The sequence below is a fragment of the Leptosomus discolor genome, chromosome 2 (assembly GCF_034619465.1).
Source record: "Leptosomus discolor isolate bLepDis1 chromosome 2, bLepDis1.hap2, whole genome shotgun sequence".
In the NCBI taxonomy this organism is placed as follows: Eukaryota; Metazoa; Chordata; class Aves; order Leptosomiformes; family Leptosomidae; genus Leptosomus; species Leptosomus discolor.
In genome coordinates, this window is record NC_141392.1 from 16484986 (window position 1) to 16509486 (window position 24501).

Genomic DNA, 24501 nt, shown 5'->3' on the forward strand with positions numbered 1-24501 from the left:
CCAATAATTCTGCCTTCTTCCTTGGGATGTACTAGTCCCTCCTCTTCAAGGTGAAAATGAACTCAGTAATCCCATTTGTGGACATAGATCACCTTAATTTTCCCAGTGACTTTTGTGATACACATTTTTCTTTCTGGGCATCTATTGGCCTGCTAGTCAGCTCCAAGCCACCTCCCATGATCATGGACATTTTAACAGAAGGAAATTAATAGGAATCCACATTGGGTGTGAGTTTACAGTAGACTAATTCACACTGTTCTCACTGGAGGTGGTTCAGTGCTAAAGGCAAAATAGCTTACTGTACTTTCAAAGCAAGATTACGTTCTCCTAGCAAGACAAAGTGGCCTTAGTGGGAATTAGGGCAGCTAAAATGCAGTACTTGGAAATTTAAACCCTAATTATCACAAATTAACTTCTCCATCTGGGCCAGAACAAATATAAGAAGAATACTCAGGAGGTTGTCTGGTGTGTTACCTTTTCCAGCAGTACAACCTCCACTGATATTTGTCTGGTCATATTCAGATCATCCCAGTGGAAAACTCTTCAGCAGTTCAAATCAGCAACAATGCTTTCTGATTCTCATTTATCTGGATGTTCAAAGTACCTCTTGGAAGGCAGCATACATATATACATGTTAGTGACAACAGTAACTGATAGATCATTATATGAGTTGTAAATACCAGTACTGCTAAGATGTCATTTTTGCTTCCATTTCAAGCCTGAGTCTGCCAACTTGATTAGCTTTGCTTAACTGAATAGTTTCACTGATGTTAATTGTTTCAAAGGATACAGAATTATTGTCACTAAAATGAATGCTTCAGAAGCCGAAATAACTCCCCCACCTAAATACTTGCTGAAAAATACTTTTCTTTTAGATAACCATGTCCACAAAGAAAACCTGCCTGGAGTCAGTTTGATTTTGAGAATTGCTTAAATTGCACTCCAAAGCAAACTCTTACAATACCTGTTAGGGGGAAAAAAAAAAGTTCATTCCTATTATGTGCTGTTTCACAGCAGTTTATAGATCAACAATTTATGTAACCCAGCCAGCAAGAAACATGTATATAGCATCTACCTCTCTGAATCAATTAGCTAGCTGATGTCAAGGCAATTACATTAGTGTAAGGCTGTTGCAGGTTCAAGAAGAGAGCTTAGTTTCTCCGCAGAAGAACTGAATGCCTTGAACTGAGACACAGCTCTTTGTATGTGTGTGTGTGTGCGCACACGCACACAGTACTTGTGAGTCATGGTAGTTTCTTACAGGCTGTTTAACTTTCTGAAGTTGGCATGAGTCATTGTTCTCTTCCCAAGTAATGATTAGTTAAGATCACATTTAGATTTTCCATTTCTCTAGTAATCTGAGACTTGTATTTCATTGATCTTTCGGTGAACAACTGCTTCAGAGTTCTGAGTGACAAGTAAAGGCTTTAAGAAATAACACAAGAGCTCCATTTGGAGAGCATGGATGACTAGAGCTGGCACCTGTTACTGCTCAGCTACTTTGTCTCAGAAATAGAAGTGACAATTGGTTTACCAAAAGAGAGCATACCTTGTCCTTACTGATTAACGTAGGTACAAAACATATAGAACTTGGGAAAAGGCAACTCTGAATGACATAGATTTTGTATTAACTTCCAAAAATAAGCCAAATGAGGGCAGAATTTTTACTTACTACCTCACAATCACTGTTTCTCCTAGCTATTCCTAGAGTTGACTACTTCAGATGGCATTCTGAATATTTACTAAAGATCTAGACCCAAACTTTCATTATCTGACTCTTGTGGTTTAGGCAAGTTTATTTAGACATTTTAAGATAACAGAAAGAAAAAGAAGACAGAACACAAATTAAGATAATATATTTGTGGTATAAAATGCACTAGAACCTCCAACCAGGATTTCAAACCTTTTCTGTTCTCTTCTTCATAAAAGACAGGTAAATTGCAGAGAATCATTGTGTCTTGCTGGTTCTGCTTCAGACTGGAAATATTTTATAGGATGTTGTAACCAGGATGGCTAATGTATTAAAGGTTTATATTTAGAATAGGAATGATCTTTCAGCACAGCATTCTCATGAGACTTCTTGCTAAACATGTTCCCACTCCTCCATTGCCACCTCCAACCTTTTCTTCTGGTATTTTTCCAATTTACAGTATGAATTCTTCAGATCTTGTTGTCAAATGCTAAAATAGTTTTTATAAAGGACTTTAGCTGAACTGACTAGAAATTCTGAGTGATACAGAGTGCTACAATCATTAGTTTAACTCCTACAGTTAAAAATATCCATATTTATAGATTTTTCATTTTCTCTCTAGTATAAGATGAGGAATATGTTTCAAAGTTACAAAAGCTTAGGGGATCAGTTTGAACAATCTTTAATTAAATTAAGCATTTGATAGAGTTCTGTTATTGATATGCTAATAATACAACTCCTGGGTTTTGGGCAATTGATTTTTTTTTTTTTTTCCTTTAAACAGAGGTCAGTAAAACCTGATACTAATTTAGCAGAGGTAGAGGACAAGGAGGCAGGGTTATAAGGGTCCTCAGCTGTTAGCAACCAGCCCATTTGTACTGCCACTGCAGCGCATGCTGCTGTACGTCTGTAGAGCCTTTCCTTCCTTCCATATCACAGATGTACCCACCTCTCACAAAACTGCATCAAAAGTAAAAACACTTTTCCTGAATAATTTCATGTTTATGTATTCATTAGTCAACATCGTTATTTATGCAGACCATATTGCAACTATTCACTTATGTGTGCAAGTTAAAAATGACTAAGACCATTAATTCAGTTAGAACACATATGTCAGTTTGGTGAAATACTGATTTTTTTCTAAACTATAGCGAAGACACCAGGCCTTGGTTTACTGCACCAGATTGTTGTTTTCTGGACAGCAGGGCTGAGCATTCAGTAACAGTCTCAGTATAAAGAGATAAAGAGGAAGAGCATTTGGTTTAATAAGAGAGAATTTAATCTTCCTCTGAGGAGAACTGTTGAAGGGCATCACATATTTGACTTTGTTCTGGCTTCTCTGTTCAGAATGATGGAGCCATGAGGTGTGATCTGATATAGCCTGCAATGGGTGGGAGCAACCAGCAGGGCTTGTAGATTAGCAGTATATTTCAAGCTCTGGGGTGGAAAAAAAAGGACCATTAAAATCAGAGGAATTTGGCCCAGAATGTTATTTCAGTGTTTGCACAAATTTGTATCTTATGAAATTGTCTTATTAGCATAGCTAGCTCTGCAGGATCTTCAGTGACTGACGATTTCTTATAGGTTACTTATTCAGAAAATTTGTTATTCCATTTGCATTCCTTTGATGGAATTCATTTATTCAGAATTGATAAAGTTGGAGCCCACTCTCTCCCCAGCACAGACCCAAATTAAATTCCTTCTTAGCAGGATTAAGCAATGTTAGCAAGAATTACTTGTGTAAAGTTTCCATGTATTGATTTGATGCAAAACAGGTAATGTCAAAGGCAATTGAGAATGTTTCAGATATTCCACGTTAAGATCTTACTTTCTATTCCCTGCATGGGCTCCCATTTTTATGTTGGGCTTCCTCTCCAGACTAAAGGTCTTTAACACTTCAGAAAAATGTTCACAGAAAAAGAAGGAGACATGTTATGTTGCCAATGCTGAAAATCTTATTGCTAATTTATAGAAGGTTCCTGCCTTCTCCGTGAGTTGGAAGAACTTCACATCTGGAAGGAGGTGATTTTAGTAAGATGAACATGACTTCTGCAATTGCCAGGAATAATTATGGTCTTTGGCTAATTCTAATCCTTCTGAAAATTTCACCCATAGTTATTAGAGATCTGTGGAAATTAAGCAAATTCTTTCTCCATTCCATTTCAATGGCTGTGCTTTAAAGCAGGACCTCCCCTGCAATTGCTATTTCCACTTGCTTTTTCTAGTCTGTCCTGGAATCAAGAGCAGAGATCCTGTCTTTCTGGAGTGCATAGTATCCTGTCAGATAGTTCATCCCTGGTGAGGAAGCAGTCTTAATGAACTCCTAGGAGACAAAAGCTGAATCTGGAGGAGGTGAGGAAGTGTGAGGCAGTGGGTGATACCAGTGAGAGTATGAACTAGCAAGAAGATGAGGGAAAGACAGGCTAATGGGAAAGAGCTGTGCAGTAGAGGGGAGAGGAGGCTGGAGAAATAGGGCAGAAAAGTATAGCGTAGGAATTAAGAGGTGCAGTGATATCTATGCTCACAAAATTGCTCCACTAACCCTGGAGATAAAAAGTCCCAGATTCCCTGTTGTCAAGCACTCTTCTATTTGCTAGCAAACTATCAGTGACATGAAGAGTCAAAATGTGTATCATGCCTCTGTCGTGCTGTTATCAAAGCACGGGACAGAACAGACTGAGTTCAATTAGTTCAGGTGAGCGATCTAAGTTGCAAATCTGAAGCCCGAGTTTTGCCAGCGGCCATTACGGGCACGAGTGTGATAGTGTATAATTCTGATACTGGCTGACAAATGAATAGTAGAAGCAAAGCAGTATAGTGTCATGCTCTAAGAACAGTCTTATTTCGCTATTTAGGAATATTTCTGTATTGCATATTAATCTATACCTTTCTAAAGTGGATTTCAATAATTAAACACAGAGATCATGACTATGATTCTACGTGGTGGGCTTGGTAGTGTTAGGATAATGGTTGGACCTGATGATCTTAAAGGTCTTTTCCAACCAAGGTGATTCTATGATCATAGCCTGACAGGAACCTTATGAAATTCAACAAGGACAAATGCAAAGTCATATACTAAGGAAAGGAATAAACTCTGGCAATGATACAGGCTGGGAAATGACAAGTTTGATGAAGACAGCCTGAGAGCAGCAGTGGAACAGGTTGCCCGGAGAGCTTGAGCCATCTCTGTCCTTGGAGGTTTTCAAGACTTGACCGGATGAAGCCCTCAGCAACTAGTCTGACCTTGCATTTGGCCCTGCTTTGAGCAGGAGGTTGGACTAGACACCTCCTGAGGTCCCTTCCAAAATCAACTTCCCTATGATCCTATGATAATGTAGTTAAAATTTATTCAGCCAGTTTCTACAAAAGAAGGTGAGAACAGTATTCTTGCTAACTGCTGGTGAAATAGTGTATTTATTCACCCGGCAGTAAAATGAAATTATTGTCGGTGGGTTTGTGAACTATCACATTCCTGGTGTCTGGGAATAAGACTTCATTAACAAAATGTCACTTGCCTTTATTATTGCAAAGGTAACATTTTGAAAATGAACTGACCATGAAGTAATACAGTCGTTTCATCTGGAATCTGCAAATAATCTGAAATAATGATGTGCAAGAGTATGAAGTGGTTCTGTTAATCTCTGTGGGGTATTAGCAGTAAAGCCCAATGATGGCAGTTTGTATATAAGCATCGTTAATAATTTAGTATTACTTAAGGTGCCCAAAAGAGACAGTCAGATGTATTATTAAAATATACTCAGTCTAAATAATGACAATTCTCTACTATAGTTAATGTAATGGTTTTTACACTAACAGGCACTCAGTAATATGTTAGACTTAAAACTATGTGTTGTAACAATAATATATGAATCTTAAAAATGTGAACCACCTTGGCTGAGGGTACACCACCTTGCTGGTGGATTTATAGTGATTTTAGCCTCTCACTTCAGGGACTGCTGGTCTTATAAAGACTTTTCCTTTAGGTTTATGCAGTTGTGGTACTCAATTGGGAGTTGAAAGGACTTGTTAGCAGTCCCTTCTCATCTCTGATGCCATTCCATAAATTAGCCACTGGAAATTTCTTTCAATACCTTCAAGTTCTTTCATTATCTACCACAAAAGGTCATTTCATAAAACCAAGTCCTCCAAGACCTGCTAACATAAGGACAACCTAAACTCATAAATCTACTAAATCTATTTTCACAACATCTATAGGAACATTGGATGCCATTGGTTTTGAGGGCCGTCTGTTGCTCACCAGATGTACCCCTTTGTTGCTATTTATCTGGTGACTGAATTTTTATGGTTCCTTCATAGTGGTCCTCACAAAGTAAAAAGCCATCCTTAAGTAAAAAATCCCAAATCCTCTGTGTTTGTGCTTTGACCTATGATAATATTTGCAGTGATACCTTTGAAAATCAGCATCTAAGTACCAGTTGTACAAAAGCAGCTCCGCCATCACCTCTTGTGATGACTCTGTATGAAAATGGGATCAGACTGTATTGCAAAAGAAAAGGTCTGCTTGATTCTCTAATTCCTTCAGGAACCTGCAATCACGTTTTCCAATAAATATGCATGGCAAAGACAAAGACTTGATGTTTACAAACAGCAAATCCAAACCACAAAACATGCTGCAGCGATAACTGTATCATTCAAAAATTTAATCTGCTCAAGTAAAGCAAGAACCATTAACAGTCTTTTGTAAAAACCCTTTCTCTGACAGTTTTACAAACATACTCTCATGATCTGTTTGTGTGTGTCACGGGATACAGCCTACAAAACTAGTTCATGTAAAAACTTGTGCTAGGAAGTGTTGTTAAGCTTGAAGTACCTTGTGTGACCCATCAGCAAATACATTTAAAAGAAATCGCCTCTGGTTAAAGGTGTGAGGAGAGAATACAAACCAATTTTTTTTATCAGTCTTAACATGAATGTACTTCCCGCTTCTTACCGCCTTTCTACTTTGTCTGAAATTCATCTCCATGCTTCAGTTTTCTGAATATTTTTTGCTGCTCCATTCCCAGGTTACAGATGTGTGCTGCAGGGCAAGAACAGCAGTCCCTTCTGGGAACAGCTTGGGAATACACAACCTGGAGGAAGCACGAGCACTTGCGAAATTTTGAAGACAGCAGAACAAGAGATGCGGTGCTCGATCTGAGACTGTGGCTGCCAAAATGAGCTGCTGAACACTGCGGTGAGACTAAGGATTAGTGCATTTCCTAACGGACTGCTGCAGAACATCTGGGCCTTTTATTTCCAGTAACAGGTGTATCTCAACATGTGGATGGTATTTTGTTTGTATTGGGAAGTGTTAAAACAGCAGATTTGAAAGCAACAGGTTTTTTTCTGAAGGTGGTTATATTTTGTATTTGGCTAGTGTGCTTATTCTGGATCCCTTCAGCTGACGATGCTGCATCATCAGCTCCCATACCCTCCGTTCTGGCCTCTGTGATACGTATGATTTCAAAGGAGCACAGCTGGGTGTTGGACTGTAATTTCTCCTGCATCTAGGATCAGGCCCATCAATTTATTCGAAGGCTAGGACCAAGACCTTAGAAGGTGATGGGGAGCTAATAGACAAACTGATGTTCCTGCTGTGTTCACAGAGGCTTAAACCAGTGAGAAAAGGGTCGGGCACATCCCTATTATTTTCACCTTTTGCCTCAGATGCCGTGGTTTGCAGCAGTCTCGTTCAGAAATGACAAAGGAATGGCTCCCTGCTGTAAGGTCCTCATGCCACAGACAGCTGTAATGAATTTGCAACAAGAAGGAGATAAGGAAGACTTTTAGGTGATTACTGAGACAAATCTCAGATGTACTGAGTGAAGGGTAGATCTTCTCACCACTCTCCATCACTTAAATATCTCAGGATACTTAAGGTATCCTCATGGTATAATGTAAGAAGAAATCAGTAGGACAAAAATGTCCTAAAGGCATCTTGATAGATTTTCTTTTCACTGTGTATCAGAAACTTCCGTAATTAGTGAGCTGCTAGCAATGATTAATGACTAGAAATATGGCTAATGGGCAATATGTGCTTCAAAACTTGTATCAGGAAAGACTATGTGATCTGGAAGTGTTGGGCTGTGGAACTGTCTCCTTGCAAAATGAGAAACAAATATTTTGCTTGTGTGTTCACTGAAGAGCTCCAAATGCACAGCTGGAATGTAAATGCAGATGAGAGATGGTGAAAAGCAGGAGAATATTTACCTTGGAGTGTAGTCCTAAACCGAGATTTAATGGTTGTTTCCACTTTATCTTTTATGATACCTACAGTGTTTTTATATTTTTTATAGATACATGTATGTATGTGTGTGTGTGCATACATAAAAATGCTCTAGAAAGTAATGTTTTATTTTGGTTTTCTTGGAAGCACCAGTTTTTGTGTTGAGTCTTAACATAGGTAATATATATCCAGATATTAAAGTAACCATAGCAAAAAAAAAAAAAAATCCCAAGACTTCTTCTGTACCTAATTTACAACTCTTCTCAAAATGTGTGGCTATGAATAAACCATGTACTTTCGTGAGCACACGCTCTGCAGGATTTCAGATACAAAAGAATTAAAAGGTCAGAGGATTACAATGCATTTACTGCATCCCTGTATGACAGCAAAGCTCATTACCATTTGCTGTGTTCTGTCCTTCTTAATTAAAGCATCAAACCACATGTACAGTCTGGAGCAGCTCGATTATAAAAGGTTATATCCATCAGTTTATTCCTGATTGGTTTATTAATTAGTGGCCTTGACTCTTGATTCAAATCAGCACTCTTTCCTCAGGATAAAAGTGCGTATTATGTTAAAAATCATACACCATAATTTTAAACAAAAATGCATTGTAAACATTTAAAAAGAAAGCTTGTACTGAACTTGGCTTTGATGGAATCACAGTCTCTTGTATCACAAAGCCTGACTTTTCACAAGTGACCACTGGCAAGTTTCTAAATACTTTCGTTACCAAATCCCTTTCCATCCATAAAAGGTTAGAAAAAATGCAGTGAACTGAAATTCTTCTGAAGTTTTGTAAGAATATTTCAAATACATAGCTTTCATCTATGGTTTTCAGTATTTTTAAACGGGACTTCTGGTGGTTCTGTGGTATTTTCTCCTGAAAACTTTTTGCTTACAAACCTGCAGTGTTGTGTCAGCTGACATGCTCCCAAGAAGTGGAAGAACTTTTGAAGGTAAACCTGAACCAGACCTCCTGCAGAAATGGCTAAGTCACGTCTGGAGACACTATGGATGTTGTTAAAGACAGGGTAAGAAGGCAGGGGCTTACCCTTCCTTCCTTGTTCTAAATACGTACCTTCAGCTATTTGGACATGGCACGTACCTGGAAGTCATCAGAAGTGCTCTCCCAGTTTGTGGCATTTAAGAAAGCCTTGTCTTTATTTGCTCTAACTGTAAATATCTTTCTCGTCTAGTGGGAAGGGGTGGGCTGATCCTACTTCGCTCAGCTACTCCCCCTCGGCTCATCAGCCCCTCGCTGGATTTCTGTCTCCCCTCTCCCCACCACCCCACGGACACTCCAGCACCGGCCTCCGCCGCCGGCCGCGCTCCCCTCCTCGGCGCGGCCCAGGCGCCTGGGCCTTGGGGCACGGCTCACCAGATTTACCTGGGCCTAAAAGGAAAAAAAAATATTTTTTAAAAAAAACAACACCAAAACCAAACCCAAACACTTCAAGTTTAGGCATATAATTATCTTCTCAGGATTTGGCCTCAGCTGATCCCAGCCCACGCTCGTTCCTCTCACGCTGTCGTGACACACGGTTTCAGCCAGCCCCACGCTGCCGTGACGGCAGACGCCGCCCGAGGGGCGGCAGGACCCCGCCAGCCCCGCCGCCGAGCCCCCGCAGCCACCCCCGGCCCCGCTGAGGGGAGCCGCCCCCCGGGGGCGCCCTGGCGGCGGGGGCCGCCCACCGCCGCGCCTCAGCGGGGAGGGGAGAGCGGCGGCGGAGGCGGCGGAGGGGACGGGCCGGGCACCCCAGACGCTGACGGCGCTGCGGGGGCTGGGGCGGTCTCGGCGGAGCGAAGGGAGGGGCTGCGAGGGGCGCGGCGGGGCGACCGCCCGCCCGTCCCCGCGGTGTGTGTGTGTGACACTCCCCTCCGCCGTGAGGGCGCCTGGTCGCTTCGCCGCTCTCCCCGTTGGGATTTCGGGGGTCGCTGTTCTCCAGGTCACCCGCCGGCACCCCTCGGGCGGCGGCGGGGGGCGCGGAGGGCTCTCCCCGCCATGGCCTTCACCTTCGCCGCCTTCTGCTACATGCTGTCGCTGGTCCTCTGCGCTGCCCTCATCTTCTTCGCCATCTGGCATGTGAGTACCCCACCGCCCCTCGGCCCCTCCGCCGCCCGCGGAAACCGTAGGGTAGGGGCACCGTTTGCAGGGGGTGGAGGTCTTGCTGTGAGGGGAGAGGGGCGGCGGGGCGGGCAGCCCCGTGTCCGGGGAGCCGAGGCGAAGACCCCGCTGCCGGCGTCCCACGGCGGGAGCGGGCGCTTCCCGCGCTTCCCCCGCCTGGCCGGGCCAGGGCAGCCAGACCGCGCCGTGAAACCCCTGCGCGGGTCACTTCATTTATTAAGTTTTTACAAGCGTAAAGACCAACGGCGGCGCTTCTGCCATAGCTTATGTACCCGGCGGACCGCGCTCCTGGGAAGCGCTTGCAGCTTGGAAGCTGCCCTCGCCTTGGGCGTGTGGAGACCTCCCTGCGCCGTTGGCTTTGGCGGAGCTAAAAGGTACTCGGGACTCCAGTACTGCCTGTGCTGGAACGTGAGGTCGTCCAGGTAAGAACGACTGTTTTTCTTGCCTGAGAACAGAGCGTTGTGAGGGAGAAACCGCCCCATACCTGATGAAGCAGTGAAGGTTGTTGTTCCTTCAGTAATTACGTTAATAACTTCTTCAAAAGTCGGATTTGAATGTGAAACTTCCTCATCCTTCTAATGCACCAGCTGGATATCGGTGTCCATCTTCATTAACTTCACTCGAAAGTGGTGGTGTTCGTTCCTTGCTGTACATAGGGTGACTGTGGTAGGTGTAAGCAGGCAACTTGGACGGTGTTTATTGCCCTAGTAGTGAAATTATTGTTATGCATAACTTGCAATTCTTTTAAAGGGTTACATATTTCGGAATTACTTAGGCTATGTGTGTGCTGCACAAATAACTTCGTACCATAAATGTTCAGGATGGTATAGGATAAGTTGAAAAATAAAACAAGTCTCATGAATGCCTCTACAGATACCTGATGGAGTAAGGTTAAAAAAACCTTCAACTGACAAGCAAGGGAGATAAGAAATTATTGAAATGAGAGTAAAGCTGCTGGCTTAGTTTTATGTACGTGTATTACAAGAGTGAAACAGATCACTGTCTTGTTGAGAACTCTTTAAAATGGAATTATTTTGAACAACTCTTAATGGTGCAGTTACAAGTTTTTTCTTATTAATGAAACTACAGAAGTGTGATGGTAATACCAAGTACTGTAGTGATGTCAAGTACTTAAAGGCTGAAAAGGGTCTCTAGCAGTCAACTACTGCACTCCTCTGAAAAAAGGCATAGTAAAGTTTAGATGATTACTCGTATTTTCTTTCCTCCACTTCCACAAACCTTTAGGTCTCCAAAAGTGAGATGCTACAGCTTCAAAGGGTTTAGAGTTAAAAGTGTATTCTACTCTGAATCTCTTGCTATAAATTAAACATTTTCTTGATTACTATCACAATTTTAGTGGTTTTTTTTTTAAATATATTTGAAGTCTGTTACCATGTTATCTTTTTCCTGGACTGAAGTTGTTGTATTCTGAAGACATACAGTACTTCTAGAAAATCTGGCAAATTGTTCTCCTGTAAATCAGTGTAGTCACCGCAGATTTACTTAGTGAAACGTTTTTCAGCTTTCAGTCTGTAAACTCATGGAGAGCAATCCATTAGTTCTAGAGCCTCTTATGAGGCAACTAGGAAGGGAAGCCTTTTGTCAATAGGCTTATGTTTATGGTGCATATTTCTTACATCTGTTGAAAAACTGTTGAGGGATTGAAATTGAAAATGGCTGGAAATGCTTTTACTAGAGCAAGACTTGATGTCTTCTTTTCTTATAAATAGATAATAATTCTATTAAAATACATGGTTTGTGAAGGTCACAGGGTAACACATTTAACGCGCTGCCAGAATAAACTTTTAAGCATACTCATAACCCACATATACTAAACACAAGGGGTTTTATCCTTTTCTGTAAGAACTGTTACAATCTGGTTTCTTATTTCTACTAAAATGTAGTCTAACGTGTAGCTTATGTACTGAGTCATAGGAGTTTCTTTTACCTTAAACATCTCATTGTGAAAATCTTCCCAAGAAACAAAACTCCTACTCCTTCCCTGTGACCTGATTTTTTTCACTGTAATATACTTGTAAGGGACAGTAGATATATTTTACATAGGTTCTCCTAAGAGCAGTGGAGGATTTTAGTAAATATATTTTCCTGTTAAAATGATTTAAAAGTGGTTTTGTATTTTTGAAAACCACGTTTGGTTACTAAGCTGTTGGTTAATTTGAGCGCCCATCACTCTGAAAGATTTTAGAGGTTCTAAGACTGAACAAGAATTTGTATTTTGTAAATGATTTTGAAGGACAAGAAAAAACTAGCATTTGGACTTCATATTGTTCTAACCTGAAGCTGGCTGAGGTTTGGGCAGTTATCTGGAATGAACTAACAGTGGATCAAATAAAATCTCATTTTCTTCCTGCTGGGAAGCAAGATGAATTATAATTTTCATTAATATTGATGTAATATGTTCAATAATAACTGTGAAACCAAAACAAAAGAAGAGGGTAAAATGAGGATTTTTATTTTTGGAAACTGCTTTTCTGATGCCTTTCCTACAAGAAGTTAAAGGCTCTATATTTGCTCTTGTGTTCTGTACTCTTTGGGGCAGACAGAATGGTCAGAATATTTTAAAGGAATTGTAAATAAAATACAGAAACTCCTTCAGACATCTAGAACATGTAATAATTTTTTTCCTGCTTCTGAGTCATCTTATGTAGGTTGCCAGTGGTGTCTGTCATGATAAAAAAAAAAAACCAAACCAAAAAGCAGATTAGATTCTATCAGAAAAATTTGTTTAAACTATACGCGAGATTTATCTTAATGTATTATTGCTGGACTTTCACTTATACATCTTAAATGAAAGAAAAGGGCTGAAAAATCAAATTCTCCATGTACTACATAGTACCAATACCACTATCGATGGTATGTGGATTTTTTAAGCATTTAGGTTGTTCAGTGACCACATTACCTCTATCTGTAATAACACAAATTAGAAACATCTTGTAGAAGCGGATATTTTCATGCCACTATTGTGGGAAGTACTAGAGAATTTGCTAGAAGATGGTGGCCTTTCTGCTTGGTTTCTTCTAACCAGCCTCTGTAATTTAATAAAGCCTTTACATTCCCGTTTAGAACTATACAGGCTGTTTCAAACAGCTCTTTTGGTGTTCAGAGTAAACTTTATGTAACACTATGAATTAGTCCTTTCAAAATTCAGGAATTTTCCATGAGTTCTTTCAGTTCTCCTAAGTATGTAGTTTGGTAAAGTCAGTTATATTTGAAGCCATATTGGGTGAACGTATATCAGCTAAATGAAACTGTCTTAAAATGAAGTTAGTGAGCATCAAAATGTTGAGTGAACTGTGGTGAGTGAATATCTTGTGGGTGGAAAAAGTAATACATAGACATACCTCAGCACAGTTGATTTGAGTATATACTGTGTGTGACTCGTTGCAGGAGTGCAGTTACAAGAGCACTCTGCTTTACTGGCTGAGGGATCATTTAAATGAGTTTTGGCCAAGGTGTCCTCTTGTCTGGACTAATGCAGCTAAGCATATCTTGGTGCGGTTGCATGATACAACTAACAGCAGAATTTGGTCTACAAACAACATGGTATTATATCCTTGCCTGATCGTGTTAAAACCTCAAAACCAGAGTATATGGTTGTTTTACTAACGCTCACAGACACTTTGTTTTGCTGTCCTCGGCTCTTGTTCTTCTTTATAAACAGCTTTTTACTAGTCAGTTTTACTCCATTCCTAAACCATCTTGAACTAAGATTTAGCTTCCTGTTAACATCTAACTGAGCTATGTCAAGTCTGTTTGAATTCCCAACAAGATTTGACATACCACTTTCATTTCTAGTGTAGCTCCACTGAGTTGTGTCTGAAGTTGACTGAAGTTGACCAAATCATGGTTTATTTGTCAGCAAAATGTGGCATGCTTGTTTGAAGTCCCGCAGCGCTATTATTCTCTTCAAATACGTTGGTTTTGGGTAATCTGAGGCCTTCCTTTTTTTAATATTTTAAGATGAAATTATCTGCTTTTGAGATTTGTTATTTTAAGGAAAGCTTTAAGAAAAAAGCTTTTCCAAGGGTTCCATTTTATAATACCACAGTAAACCAATTCATAAATACCAAGAACATTACTGTTTTTTTTTTTTTTTTTTTAAAAAAAAGAATTTGTGTGGTGGGCCATCTCTTTCTGAACTCATACCAGCATATCTTTGAACGTGTGTGACTGCTTCATAACCAGTAGTACTTAAGGATTGCCAGCAAGTATTAGGAGTGTCATGCCAGTGAAAAAATTAATGGTGCCAGCCTAGGAAATTGTACCAAACCAAATGCTTTTTGCAGTATTCTGATATAATTGTGAATTCAAATGAATCTGGGAACAGCTCTCTGGCATGACAAGAGTTGTGTGCACTGAAATTGGTGACAGTTACTGGAACCCAGCATAAGAAGAATAAAGCATCAGACCGTGGCCATTTTTTGCTTTTTTGTTTTATGCTTTTTTTTTCCCCCTCCTTGTTTTTCTTTCGAAGCGTGAGGATAGTATTAGTCCTGATAAACTACCTTAATACGACTTTGGCTTGACTTAACAGTTACAAATTCACAGGTATACTTAAAAACAGTGGGAGGCAGTGATTGAAGAGAGTAATATAGGTTAAGACAGACTTTTGGTTTTCAATTAAAGCATCCTTTTTTGCAGACACCAGGGGAAGAAGCCCTTGGAATCTATATTCAGTGCTATTTCTGCTATTGGCAGTGCTTATTATGTTTAGCAGACAGCTTGAATTATCTATGCCTTGTTTTCTCATTTACTGAGTGTGGATAATAGAACTAAACTCCAAGTACTGCATGCCATTTTATTTGACATCTATCCCTAAAATTCCTTTGCTTTCTGACAGAAGGTGCTATATACGTGTAAGATGTTGCCACTTCTGTTATTTGTCCCTGTACTGTCCTGGTGATGTGGACCGTGTTTATTAGTACCCATGTTGTGGTAGCTTATGTAAAAAATTCAAAAGCTCTCCTAGAGTTCTATATGTGGAATTTGGTGAGTATTTGGTATCTGACTCACTTAGGCTTCCTCATAAAATTCCTAGCCTAACAGGCTTAATTTTAAATATACACAAAAAATACACAAGGGAATCATTTAAAGCTTGGGTCGATAGCAAATTCAGTTGAGCAAAGCGCTTCAGTCACAAACTAGTTGACTAGTCTGTCTGTGTTCTCTGTGTATCAGTGTCTTATTGTTTCTGTAACTTTGGTTTCAAGGATAGCCATCTATCATACCTGAAATCAGTAAGGAGATCCATTAGCTCACTTGAACCTGTGCTTCTCTTCAGTAAAGGCTGCCAGTTGTCTCAATTGAGCCTCTTTACGATGCTTTAGAGCCTCTTTTGAACAGAAAGTAATTTCCTTACAGACTTGTGGTCAAGTGTGAATTTTCTTTCAGATATTGATGTGCAGTGCTGTCTTTTAATGAGTCATTAATTCAGTTCTCTGAGAATATTGGATAATTACATGATTAAAAATAAAATCAGATTAAGGTTTGATGAACAGGAGCACAAATGCTGTTGCTGTATGTTATACATATTTCTTGAAGACATTTTCTCTTCTCTAAGCGGCTAAGCACATTGTCCCTGAAGGTTTCATAGTCATGACAGTTTAAGGAATGAGTCTGATATTTGCACTCTTTTTAAAGACGGAGCACAACCAGATTGGTCTGGCTGTAACATAGCTTGACAGTTCCCTTACAACTTTTCTTTCAGAAGTTTGTCACATTAATGCTGACAGACAGATACTAGGCCAGACAGCACAGGCTGTGGAGCAAACTATATTTTATAAATTAGAAAGTAAGTATATTTCAGTTTAGTTATCTATGCTTAAATAATAATTAAAAAATCATACAAGTCTTTGGACTTTACCACAGACTTAAATGCTGTGGAAAGATTAAAATGGATCTTGTGTATGCTTGAACTGTCATGATGAGATTTATTTCGAGAAAGGCTTTAAATTGTGAGTGATTGCCACTGGCTGCAATTCCAGATGCTTCACAAGTCATAGTGACTTCATTATCTGTGTAAAATAAATTATTCTGTGGAGTCTCGTGCCTTCCACAAAAATGTGCAGAGAAATATTTAAATGTTATTTGGTTATCTCATATCTGATATTTTTTTGGTCTTAAGATTAGTTGGAAAATCTACTTACTGAAGGGATTTTATGTCCAGATTGGTAAATAAGTATTTCTAGTGCTTTTTTTAAACTGCTATGCTTGTTAATAAGCAAGGCAATATAGCTGTCATATTTTATTAGACCGTGAGTACAATTCTTAGATTGAGTGAGGCATGAGGTTATAGCTCTTGTTACATGTATTTGTTTATTCAGACACCACATACTACGTTAAATCACATTTAAAACATGGAATTCAACCCTCAGACCTCTGGCTTAGTTGATTCCCCCCACTCCAACATAAATATCCTTTTATCAAAATATTTTTCAGAAAGAGGAAGAAACTCAGCAAAGAATAAGAAACTTCTCCTTACAGATACTAGACCTGTCTTTGACCTGTTCCTCTTCCTCAGTGCCTCTGACATGTAGTTCATTTATAACCAGTGTTGCTGCTGACAGCTGGAGGTGACTCTACAAGGCAATGAAACTAGGTCTCACTTAAGTCATAAGCTGGGGATATTGAGACAGTCTTCTGGAGGTTGGTGGTTTGGAAAACACTTCCACCTTCTGTGGAACCTTCATCTCTCCCATATGAAGTGGGCAATAATAATTATGATTTCCACTCTGCAAGGAGATAGTCACTTAAAGTCACAGGACAGAGTCAGCTGGTGAGGTAGAGGTTGAAGAATGTAAAATACTACTTGATTTACTAGATCAACTTGCAGTGTTTCGCAGTTGGAAATTCCCATAAAAAAAAAATCAGTTTGTGACCATGATGCTGTGCAGAGAGCAGTTTTATTGACAGAATGGTTCTTATGTTCTTTGGTAATAATTAAAGTCCAGAAACATCCAGCTCCTGTTAAAAGAAATAACAAAAGGTTCATAGAATAATTTCAATTGGAAGGGACCTAGGAAATCATCTAGCCAGATCTCTTATTCGATTCAGGCCTGATTTCAAAATTAGGCCATGCTGCTCAGGGCCTTGTCCAGATGACATATGAAGTCTATGTAGGTCCTGTCTCTCCAGGAACCTGTTGCAGTACTTTTCTCACTTCACTTGTCCACATTGTTTTCTTACACACAGCTGGGATTTCTAGAGGTGCAACTTCTGACTTTTGTGTTTTGACCTCTTGGTGCATGTCTCTGAGAAAAGCTTTGTGCTTGCTTCTATCTAACCTACCCCAGGAAACTGAATGCAGTAATTACATCTCACCATGGCCAAACCCACTTCCCTTAGTCTCTCCTTGTATGTCATGTGCTGCAAACTTCTTCTGTTTACCGGAACAGCCAGGTCCTTTTTTGCTGTAGTGTTACACCAGGCTGTAGTGTTACATGTGGACAGTCTGTCCCAGGTGCAGGACTTTGCCCTTGTCTTGGTAGACCATCATGAATGGCTCTTGCTGGCCGATTCCTCCAGCTTATCAAGACTGCTCTTAATGGTAGCCGTGCTCTCCAGTATGTCAGCTGGTCTCCCCAATCTGGTGTCATCTGCAAACTTCCCCCATCTGTCTCATCTTCCAAGTCATTGATGAAGATGTCGAACAAGACTTGCTCCAGTATTGATACTTGAGGAACTCCACTCCTAACTGGGCATCAGTCAGACTTCAAACCAGTAACCACTATGCTTTCAGTCTGATGGTACAGCCAGTTTTTCACCTTGTAGTTGGCCCATACTGTCCCCCCAGTTTGAGTACAAAACTTTTCTGCTGTGACACAGCCTCTTGCTTAGTGTGTGCCCAGGAAAATTCAGAGGAACATCAATGCACTTTGTGAAGGCAGGACAAGAGTCTATATTTTTCTTGACTTCCCATTGAAAAAGTATTACTATATAAAGCAAGGATTATTTTAGGAACGTCATTGTGAAAAGTTACATTAGAAGACATTGAAAATCACAAAACATTTACAATGGAAGTAGGTTTTCTCAGCAAGATACCGCAGGAGTGCTGAACTTACAGCTCCAGTTTTGATAATGTGAGCATATGAAGCAGAACATAAGGCAGATGAAGAAATAGTTCCTTCATTGAGTTGTCCCATAGTATGCTGCTTGCAACTCCTCACCAAGGCAATAGGTCATGAAAAAGCTTTGTGTTGGCTTTGGGTCCTTTTGTATTTCTACACTTTTGCAGGTCATGTCATATTCTAGCTATCAGAGACAGATTTATTATTATTTTTTTTTAAAAAACAGCTGGAAGTCTTTGGAGGAACCAAAGTTTAAAAAATTAAGATCTACAGTAAAATGGTGAGAATTAGTAAGTTACAGTCCTTGCAGTTCTCTGATAACAGATACTGTGCAAGTGCCAGGCATTGTTGATAAAAGCGCCATTTTTTTGAATAGAATGACATTTGATTTTTGAATGCATTTAAATGCCAACCATCTTCATGCTGTGAGTCACTGTTTCAAGTGTTTGATTGTTTAGTCATTCTTCTGTTGCATTATTATTTTATTGCGTTATGAGTTCTGGCTAAGTAGTTCACATTGTATCACCATCTAAGTATAAACTGCCTTGTACATTGACAGAATGGGCATTCATAAGCAAGCATAATGAAGGCTCCACTGAGATCAATTTGATTGTGTGTGCTTCAGAGTTGTTCTTGCCTCAGTATTATAGAAACACTATTAGCAGATCCTTTAGAAAATTGCTTTGCTGATCATTTAAGTGGCAGGCCTGTTTGGAGCTATACTGAAATGTGTCCTTAGCCTTAATCATGTTCCTGTAACTAAACTAGGAACGTAGGTGAACAGATGAGGATGCTTTTTAGGCTGCTGTTATTTTACTCTCCAACATTTGATCATTTTTACCTCTGCTGTCTCCCTTCCCCTTGCCCTGTTTCTGCAGCCACAGCTGCTTGCTGCGGTATTACTTCCCCTTACCTTATTTCTGGAAACACAGTTATGTGACTGATGCCTGTTCCGTGGATGTGTCTTGGCCTTGGAGTTATTTCCTCCAAGTTCTGCTTGCCCTCTCTTTGGGAAAGAAAGAAAACTTGGGAAAGTCTTGAATCTGGTCATCCCTGCCTGATGCTGCCTGCTTTAGAACAGCCCCTGTTCCCTTGTCCTGCCTCATGCTGGTCCAGCTGGGCTCCTGCTGTGCCACTGGGAGGCAGGAAGCACAGATCTGGCAGGATTTCTGCCTGCTACCTCACAGCGGGCTCCTTTCTGAGACCCTTTCTGAGTGGGTAATAGGGAATAAAAATGGTGTGGGAAGTGGGGAAATGGGACTGTAGGAGGGAGGAGTTCGGGGAGGAAGATGTGAAGGAAAGAGCAAATAAGAGGAAGAAAATATATGTATGAGTAAGGGACTAACAAGAGGAAGGATTGAGAACACAGAATTCTTGTTTGGGAGACAATTATTTGAGAAGGAAAGGCTGCCTGAATCCAGGAAGTATGGTTGAACTCAGGTGGTGGACATTTTTGGACAGCCTGTGTAATGAGTCTTCTGTGTGGGTATGGTGTAATAATGTGACAGGCTTGAACAGATTTTTTAGCGACAGAACCCACATTCCCCTATGTGTTTCCTGTATTTTGGTGAATGTGCATAAATCACTGCTGATAGGAATGGAGAATGTGAGAGAGGGGAAAAGAAGTAACAGCAACGATGTGAAACCTGTGAGGAAATGGAATAGAACTTAACATAAGGAGCGTGTGAAGGAAAAGAAGATAATATTTCTCCCTACCATATATCAGTGTAACAGAAATTAAAAATGTCAAAATAATAATTTGTAACAATATATAGGAATCTTTGAAAGCTCAGGAATAGAATAAATGGTGGTGTGGTGATAAGATAGGGAACTTGCTTAGACACAGCACTGGCCAATTGGCCAGTCTCTCATGCGTGATTTTTATTTTACTGATACTGAAAAAAAATAATCTCTTTTGATTTAATTCTCTTACGTCCTTCTTTGGAAAAATATTTTTCTAGTTGTATCTATTCTGGTACAATTTTCCATCTGTTTACTACCCTTTCCCTGAATTTATTCTGCAGAAACATCCTGTTTATTCGTAGCTTTGGGATTATCTAAGCTTTGTGATGTTAACTAATAGAAAAAGTGCTTCAGTTCATTTTGAGAATAATTTATGAAGACGGAGCTTTGTGGCTTTAATGTGTCTGTGTCTTTCTCCTTGCGTATCCTCCATATCATAGGTTTGATGAGAAGAAAAAGACAAGTATAAATGTTGCATGGTAGCACAGTGCACTTAGAGTGAGGAAAATTAGAAATTATTTGTAATTTTCGGGAAAAACAAAACTGGAAGAATACAACCTCTCACATCTATAGGTAGCCAGTTCTATTGCCTCCAGCCAGAATTAACCTGCTATTGGTCCAATGTGACCAGGCCACCTTTCCTCCGACCTTCTGCATCTGGCCTTTTGTATTAGGTCTTTCACCAGCTCACTTCTAACCTGTTCCTGGTTTGGTGTGGAAAAAGGTGGGTAGTGAAGAACTTGGCCTATGCAAGTAGAAGATATACAAATCTGTAGCAATGAGTCTGTGATACAGAGGTAGGGAGAAATACATCTTAGTTGGTTTATTTCTTATTGCTTTCTTAGTTGATATGGAGTTTAGTATAAACAGGAGCAAGGGCAAAGCAGTGCTCTGTCTTGTACTGAAAGCAGAGTTCCCCAGCCTCTCCTGGGCATGGGTAGAAAATAATGCTGTTTTCTTCTCACCCTTGCTGGTTGAGAGGTCTGCAAACCAGGTCATCTGCACTAGCTGTTACCTGAATCAGCGCCACAAATCTGAGCTCAACTAGGGGTGAAACTTTGGCCTGACTTTATACATCTGCTTGTTCAGTTTATCTGCAGATATGGTCTTTGTTTGCATCCTTTCTAAGATGGAAGAAAAAGTTGGTGCAGGAGTCTGTAAGACCTTGGCTAGGCTGCCCATTCTTAGCTTGCTGAATGTGTGGCTGTGACTGGGAATCCATGCTGTAACAGCTTGTTTGCTTTTCGAAACAGTCCTGAACTATCAGATGAAGTTAGTACCTGTCTAACAAGTGACAGTGTTCCTGATACGGCATGTCAATTTGTTGTCACTGGTGCTCAGTGAGTAACTGATCTTGGGGTTTCGGTGCTGAACTGAAGAAATCAAAAGCAGTTAGATACTGAAATGTTTAAAAGGTTTTGATCTTATTATCTAAATCGAAAAACCTGCTTGTTTTAGAAAGAATCCACGTAAAATACTCTGTGTAGGAGGAGGAGACCATATGCAGGGCAGAGTATTGGTGGCCTGCTTGTGTCAAAAGTACAAGGAGTGTGGGAGATTTATACTCAGTTCCGTGTTACTGCAGAGATTCAACCTGTAGTTTGCATAGCCTACAAAGGTGCATAGATGTGGGGCCTTTTGGGCCGGTGGGAAACATGGTCAAATTCTCTGTAAGATTTTGTTGTTAAGAGAAGAGCACGCATGCAACCGCTTGGGAGTGCCAGCTTCCTGTCTGCTGCCTTTGATTCAGACCCTGACAGCTTCACCACTGATCTGTAGAGTCTCCAGCACAGGTATCCTGCTAAGTGGAATGGTCTCACATTGTATAAAATTCTTATACAGAAAAATAAGAGTAGGTTTCTTGCCTCTATAATCCCTTCAGTGAAGTGTATATTTATGCATGGTAGCATGATACCAGCAGTGGGACTGACACTGTTATATCCATGTTTAAAAAAAAATGAGTAGACTGATGGTTCAAGTTCTCTTGTGAGGGCTAGAAGACATGATTTTTTTAAGTCAGCTGAGGCAGAAGAATTGTTTCTACCATGCTGAATGCAGTTAAACTTAAGTAATGCATCTCTGTGTACATGCAAGCTTTTTTCTGTTCAGAACAATGAGGTGTATTCGCCAGTTTTGTTGCTAATTGAAAATGTGGGGTTTTTTTCTTAATATTGGTAAGAACTGTACCTTTAAAAAAAAAGTTGAGGGGTGTGTTTGATTCACAGAATACTGCTACTTGCTGAACTGTTTCCCTGTACTGAATGCAGTAATGTAAGGTTTAAAAAAAAAAAAAAAAAAAGAAAAAAAAGAAAAAAAGAATTGTGAGAAGATGATGAAATCCTTTGGGGCAGGAGGGAAGCGTGGCAGTCTGGACTTACCTTAAAAATTCCTCCTCTGCTTGAGGTCTATTTTGAAGTGTGTTTCTAGCTGCAGGGAGCAAAATTATTAGCCTATTTAGAAACAGGCTCTGTACAGCTGTATTAGCATCATCCCTCCTGCACAGCTTGCTTGTTTGTCTTCCTTCTCTTAAATGAACTGCAGTGTATTACGTCCACAGCTGATTTTTGCCTGGCTGGATTTCAGCTGGTCTAGACTGGAAGAGAGTGAGTGGGTATGAAGTTGTGGTACAAGCACGGGTAATCTCTGAACTCTGTGTTTGGGGAGTAGGTGGGAGATTTGTTTCTCTTCTGGAGGGAGAGGGTTGACATCTCTCAGTTTCAAGATAACTGGGGAATATATTTCAGTGTCTGTGGTGAGCAATGAAATCTGTGTCCGGAATCCTGTTGTTAGCCAGTAAAACTGTTTCTCCTTGCAGTTGGATGAAATTATTTAGAAAACCCTGTTTCACAGCAGTTGTAGAAATCTGTCAATAGATGCTTGTCAAGTTGTCCTTCTGGGAACATTGTGTTCGCAACAGAACTGCTGAGGGTTTTTTAAGTGGTTTTGTCAAAACTAATAATAACAAGTGAGTTCTTTAAATTCAGAAATCAGGTTGCTTTTTCAAATTGTCTGCAATTTTGCAATGATAATCAGTAACTCATGGAGATAGTAACTTCCCATTCAAAGCTCTGTGTAGTGTGGCTGTATTCCTGAAGATAAACTTCTGTCTTTTTCACAACCTACTAATGGGTGACTGTTTCAGGTGACTGCCAAATAATTATTCTTAGGGGTTTCTACTGCATCTCTCTGCAGACTTGGCGTAGCTGAAGCAGTAACACTGCTTTTGTCCATCTATATAGTTTTTTGGGGGGGGTTTGTATAGTTTTTATTTATGTAGGAGAATACAGTGGTGTAACTATACCAATACAGACTGTTATGTTTGTGCACGTGTGCTCTCAGCAAAAGAGCCTTCCTCTATGGATTTTCATCAATATTTAATTAGAGAAGCATAATTATACCTCTGCATTTCCATAGATAGATGAGAAATCCTTTTGAATCATGTTTGCAGAATGGAGATTATTTTAAAATTTACATATTGGAGTTTCTGATGGAAAAGACTTAGGATCTGGCTTAAATGCCTGAGAAATTACAATAAGATTTTCATGAATGTTAAGGTAGCTTAAGCTTCCAGTTAGAGCCTAAAAAGTTGAAATTGTGCTCGCCTAAATGTAACATCCTTTGATAGGGAAAAGAACTTCAATAAAAAGATGAATTCTAGATGCTCAGGTGTATCTTTGTGCAGCCCTGGATGGAGCCACAAGAGCTTTGTTTGCATTAGCAATGTGTTTGGATTTCTGCGTGGAGAGTTGTTTAATAGTGGCAGCATATGAAATTCAAGTTAAGTAGACCAAGAAAATGCCATACAATTGGTAGTGTGAAATCTGACAAATAGAACAATTTTCTACCCTTGAGTGATTTAAAACCATTTGCAATCTTAATCCGAAAAGGCACTGCTTAAAGCAATGCTCTGCTCGAGAGATAAACAACAGTTCAATAATCGGACAGAAATGCATAGTTTCACTTCTCATATGTTATTAGTCTACTGCCGGTGTTCTTTGTTTCCCCTAGCATTTTATATGGTGCAGCACTCTGAAGGCTTTGGTTCTTCTGGCACTGATTCTGTAAATTGTTCAATTTCTCTGATCTTCATTTTTTCCCTTGTATAAAAAATGAAAGTGATATTTTCCTTGCATTTGTTAAGGCTTTCATTGCCTTGAAGGGAGATTCGTAACTGCAAGGCATTGTTAGTTATTATTGTTTACTTTTATTAGTATGTGGTGAATTAATAAGTGTAGTGTTCAGAAAAGTAAATACATTGGGGAGAGATAAGAGAAGAAACTAATACCTTTCGTCTTGCTTTCCTCTCTGCACTTTATTTGGCAGCAGTGTTAAGATTCTCATCAAAACCAGCATTTCATCTACACTGGTCTGGAAAGCTACCGAGTTACGTGGGCAGGTATGATGAAAACCAAGATTTGAGCCTTTTTTCTTTTTTGGTAGGAGATGTTTAACAAAAGGATATAGACAAGGAAAAAATATGACAAAAAGGATAAAATTCTCTGGCTTTTGAGGCAGGTTGCCTATCCATTCATGCAATTTTTAATAATCTTTCTAAGCAATTGCTGCCTGTTACTCTCTAATAGAGGAGAGAAGATCTCTTCGTTCTAACAGAGTCAGGAGGAGTGAT

General features: G+C 39.9%; 1 protein-coding gene across 2 annotated transcripts in view; it reads left to right on the forward strand.

Moving 5' to 3' along the window:
* The first annotated feature begins 9921 nt into the window (after nucleotides 1-9921).
* CNIH3 (cornichon family AMPA receptor auxiliary protein 3) overlaps nucleotides 9922-24501 on the forward strand; it is a 51497-nt gene continuing 36917 nt past the window's right edge. For both annotated transcript variants that reach the window (XM_086460648.1, XM_086460649.1), the window contains exon 1: nucleotides 9922-10002. In XM_086460648.1, coding sequence (XP_086316774.1) covers nucleotides 9922-10002 — 81 coding nt within the window. The remainder of the gene's footprint in view (nucleotides 10003-24501) is intronic.